This window comes from Chiloscyllium plagiosum, unplaced genomic scaffold, assembly GCF_037043375.1.
Source record: "Chiloscyllium plagiosum isolate Xiang-an unplaced genomic scaffold, Cpla_swu_hap1 HiC_scaffold_27, whole genome shotgun sequence".
NCBI lineage: Eukaryota > Metazoa > Chordata > Chondrichthyes > Orectolobiformes > Hemiscylliidae > Chiloscyllium > Chiloscyllium plagiosum.
The window spans coordinates 29,286,076-29,290,742 of NW_028270165.1; the positions used below are offsets into that span (position 1 = coordinate 29,286,076).

At 38.1% G+C, this 4,667-nt stretch overlaps 1 protein-coding gene across 1 annotated transcript; it reads right to left on the minus strand.

Annotated features, from left to right (window-relative positions):
* Nucleotides 1-268: 268 nt before the first annotated feature.
* On the minus strand, nt 269-3,723 carry LOC122543624 (putative G protein-coupled receptor 139). Its single transcript, XM_043682447.2, has 2 exons — nt 3,654-3,723; nt 269-1,185 (listed from the first exon to the last, which is right to left on the minus strand). The coding sequence occupies exons 1-2, from the start codon at nt 3,721-3,723 to the stop codon at nt 269-271; spliced, it is 987 nt and encodes a 328-aa protein (XP_043538382.2).
* Between the last annotated feature and the right edge of the window lie 944 nt (nt 3,724-4,667).

The following is a 4,667-nucleotide window of genomic DNA, read 5'->3' on the forward strand; positions in this document are numbered from 1 at the left end:
TGACTTGGCATAGTCGCAGTAACTTTAATGGTCTATAGCCAAATATGAGAAAGTTACATCAAAATAAGTTGCATTGTATCTTATAAATGGAATGCAAACAGTTTTGTTCAAAGGTATTGAGACCAGCATTATAATCCAGATTTATCGGTTTGAATATACATTCCAAAAGCCTGCTTCATTGCAGGATTTCACAACATATGCTCACAACATTATTCTGAATCGCTGGAATATTAGTATATTGACAACACCACTACAGTCTCTCTCTATTTCACTTCGAAATCTTCAACGTTTTGAAGAAAATGCGCCATGGATATTTTACCACATTCTTTACCTCAGCTCTGAATTTATTCTGGGTTCCAGCGTAAATAAACGGGTTAATGCAGGAACTCAAAAACTGAAGCATAAATGCGCTTTCATTGAGGACAAAAGAGAGATTGTTAAAGTTGGAACCGGAGGCATAAGTAAGATTCCCAATGCGGACGTAGAGGATTGTTATAAAGTACAGCACATTGAACAGAATGAAACTGCCTGAAATGGCAAAGAGCAAAACGATTGACTTTCTTCGTTTCTCCATCTCTGCATCGCTCCGATTCTTTCCCATCTTCTGGTTCTGGAGTCTCGTGCGAGCTCTATTAGCCACTAGAATGTATCTGACGGTCAGAGCATTGAGCAGTAAGATCAGAAGGAATGGGAGACAAGTGGTTAAAATTGAACAAATCCAATCATATGCAGCCCATACAATTGATGTGTAAAATACATCTTTGAGGTTGCAGAACCAGGGTTTATTTTTTACGATGTACCTCGGTTCATATGTAAAATATACAAATATGTTTTTTATGAAACTTAATGTAGTCACAATTCCTACAATGCGCATCGCTGTTCTCCTGGTGCAGTATGTCATTTTGAGTGTCTGGCAAGAAATGGCTACAAATCGATCAATGGTGAAGGCGACTGTTAACCAGGCAGAACTATCAATAAATCCGTAATTGAATGCAGAACGAACACTGCACACAGGCGTGATTGAGAGAAAACTGGATGGAAAATAAATCCCAGCAATGCGATTTAAAACGACAGCTGTCACTATCACCAGTAGATCCGATACTGCCATTGACACAAGGTAATAAACGATGCACCCGGGGATACCACACCTTCTTCGAGACAGGATCGAAATAACTGCTAAGTTCGCTGCAATATTGACACACACAAAAAAGAAACTGAATGTTTTTTACTCCCAAAATAAATCACTCTTCTTTAAAGGAATCTTTGTAAATTTGAAAGTTTCTTGATGTAAGTTATGAATAAAGCTCGCCAAGACTGCTTATGAAGTTTCTGGTGGTTTCCAGATGAGAAAGTACACCAAGTAAATGTCAATATAATGCAAAATTAATTTAATGGCTTTGTTATGGACCAGTCCTGGAACTAAGTTTTCAAATTGTTTTCCAGTTGGAAATCTCAGTAGAGAAGAAGGTCGTCAAACCATTTGGCTTCAAGTAAAATGTATTTACTCACCACCAGAGGAAACACAAACAAAAGAAAACAAAGAATTCAGAATAACAATGATTTGAAAACCCGACCGATGCAATGTCTGCCGCAACCCAACATAGAGCTGTTCTGATTTCCCGCAAAATCCCATACACAAAGTAAAAAGTTAAATTCAAATACAGGTGCTGAGAGGAGAGGGAGATGGCAGAGAGAATCAGCTAGGGATCATTTCCGAATCGTGGAACCTCTGTTCACTCCATCAACTTTTCTGGGTCCGCAGCTAAAACAAAAACCAAACTAGAATCATCTTTGAACTGGGGGAACTGGCCACATCCTTTTCATTGTACAAGATTTAAAAAAAAATCTAAAAGTCTTTTTTCTTAAGTGCTGCCAGCCACAATCAAAGTGTCCGAAACCTAGACAAATTGGAACATCCACCTTTTTAAATCCTTCGACAAAGTAACAAGGCCAACGTTATCTTGTTAATGGAGCAGCATCGCCATAAATTCTAACACGGAAGAAGACAGAGCTGACTTAGAAACATGACAGAAGATTGTAGAAAATATTGAAAGAATTAAAGATAGAGAAACTGACAATAAGCAATTAAATCACCAAGGATATTGAGTGCGTCACACTGCCCATTCAAAGTGATGCATGAAACAAGCTCTTGTAAAAATGATTCCTTCTTCAAAATGTCAGCAGTGAAGACGCCAGACAGTTATTCAAGTCAAGTTGAATGCAAAATGACAATGATTTTATCTTCAGCTTTGAAAGGGACATGTTATCAAACTCAGTTGTGAATTTGAGCCTCAACACAGTAACACATAGATATTTGTGGATGTCGATTGCACGGACTTCAACTGCAGATTGAGAGTTGCAAACAGTGACAAGCCATATTGTAGCCAAATGCTTATGCAGAACTGTCTGGATTAACAATTAAATTCATTGTTGAGTGGACATTTAAACCAAGAATCGATGCAGCATGCCTATGAGAGATGCTACAATTTGTAGGATTTCACTCAATGTGGAAAATATAGTGAAAATGGTGTCTGAGCATTTCTATGTGGTGACAAAAAAGGAAATGAAAGGAAATCAGTCATTAAAGAACACTGAACAACACAGAATGGGATGGAGGATAGCAATGCTGATGTATGGAGTTTTGTAGAGGCTGAGAACCGAAACACTGAAACATATCATGTCCAATGAAATATAGTGATAACAAAGTTTAGGCAAAAATCAATTCAGATTTTTTTTGTGGGCTAAAGTGATTGCCTCCGGTGGGAAGGTTTGGTTTCAAGTGCTGTCTCAGAATAAGGTGACTATGGATACGTGATCAAACTTATCCAGGCAGACTGATAAAAACGATTTGGTCATTGTCTCGGTGTCACATATTGCCTCTTTAACATTTCTCTTATTTAAATTCTGTCATATATTTTTCAGTGGCTAACAAGTCTCAATTATTAATTCTTTGTGTTTTTCTCTGTAGTAGTCAATATCACAATAAATCTGCAGTTACACCACTGTGAACAATGTGACAATTTATCCACACCTGAAGTGAATAACAGAATAGGACATAACTTGCACTTCATTTATAATGTGAAATTCAGTGACACCAAAGAACTAATTTGCATAACAGTAAGGTTTCGTTAATTCACCCACAAGAAAAATGTCAGTACTAGAAATTTACAGAACTGACACCATTATAACATTATGCCCATTCACTGCAGGAGCAGGGCCAGCCACGCAGTAGAACTACAAATGTAGCTGTCAGCACTAAACTGCAGGAATCATAATTAGAAGAATGAAATTGTATGTGTTTGGGAGGCAGAATACGGCTGAACATCAAATTATAGGGGCAAAATGGAGAAGCCTAATGATTTAGAATTTGAAATAAACAGGATACCGTAGAGAAGTTACAGTTCAATCCTGCCAAATTCTGTTAAAATGATGGACATGGGAGAAATCATGAAGTTAAAATAAGACGTAATGCAAGGTTGGAGAAAAATAATGATCGCAGTTAAACGAAATCCATTGCACTCGTGATAGGGAAATGAGAAGACATTAAATCAGAGGCAGGCAATCTGAAAAGTGGAGAGGTGATTCTAATGAACTGTCTCATTCACTGCTACTTATGCATCATTCGTGCACTCACTACATGGACAGTAACTTACCTGGAACTCCGATTACTGCAATGACGGGATAGTAAATGGCAAACAGCAGACCTTTTAGTGCTTCATGCATTTCTATCAGTCTGTGTGAGCTTGTTTAGAATTTCAGTGTAAATTGTGATATTTATGTCTCATTCTAGGCACCTGGGAGCTCATTAGTTTGTTAAGTTTTTATTAAAGTCCATTTAAAGAAACAGATCTGTACAGCTGTTGCTCGGCTGATGTTCATGTTTTGATGGATGAATTATTTACTTCGTGATATTTCTCACATGATATTTGTTGAAACCCAAACCCTTCCTAATAACATTTCTTGATCGGAACAATAACTGTCTGGATATCAAGGTAAGGTTTTCACCGTTACCTGTGATGAGAAATGAGCCTTTCGCAGTAAACGCTACCAGATTCTGCCTGCCAATCCTCATTCAGTACCTGTGGCCACAGAGGAAGTGGGATGTGACCCCAAATCCGGTTGTAACTTCATAGAAACATGGAAAATTGAAGAAGGAATACTCCATTATGTTCTTGGAGACTGCGTTTGTTGTGGACTCCTGGTCATCAGAAATGTCCTTTTCTGTTTTGACCCTGTCTACTCGTGCTGGAATTTTGCATTTTCCTGTAAGATCCCCCCATTATTCCCAACTGTAGTACATACAGTACAAACTGATCCAGTCCTCTTTACATGAATTTCCTGACATCCCAGAAATCAGTCTGGCAAATATTGGTAGCGCTCACTCCAAAGTCAAAAAGTCCCTATGCAAAAGCAGAAACACATACTTGCTCCTTTATACCATATACCATTATGAAGTTAAAAGTCACACAACACCAGGTTATAGATCAACAGTTTAACGTTAACCTGGTATTGTGTGCTTTTTAATGTTGTCCACACACCGTCCCATCTCAGCACCTCCACGGCACCGTTTTCCTTTTGAAGACGCACATATCATCAGCCTTCTTCACCGCTTTTATAGGGTAGTATCAAAGGTTACAATCATTTGGGCTTTAAATTCGTGACATTGT

Coding starts and splice junctions, on each gene's coding strand:
- LOC122543624 (XM_043682447.2), bottom strand. CDS start 3,723: ATGCATGAAGCACTAAAAGGTCTGCTGTTTGCCATTTACTATCCCGTC. Junction 1,186..3,653: donor TGCAGTAATCGGAGTTCCAG/GTAAGTTACTGT, acceptor TCAATATTGCAG/CGAACTTAGCAGTTATTTCG.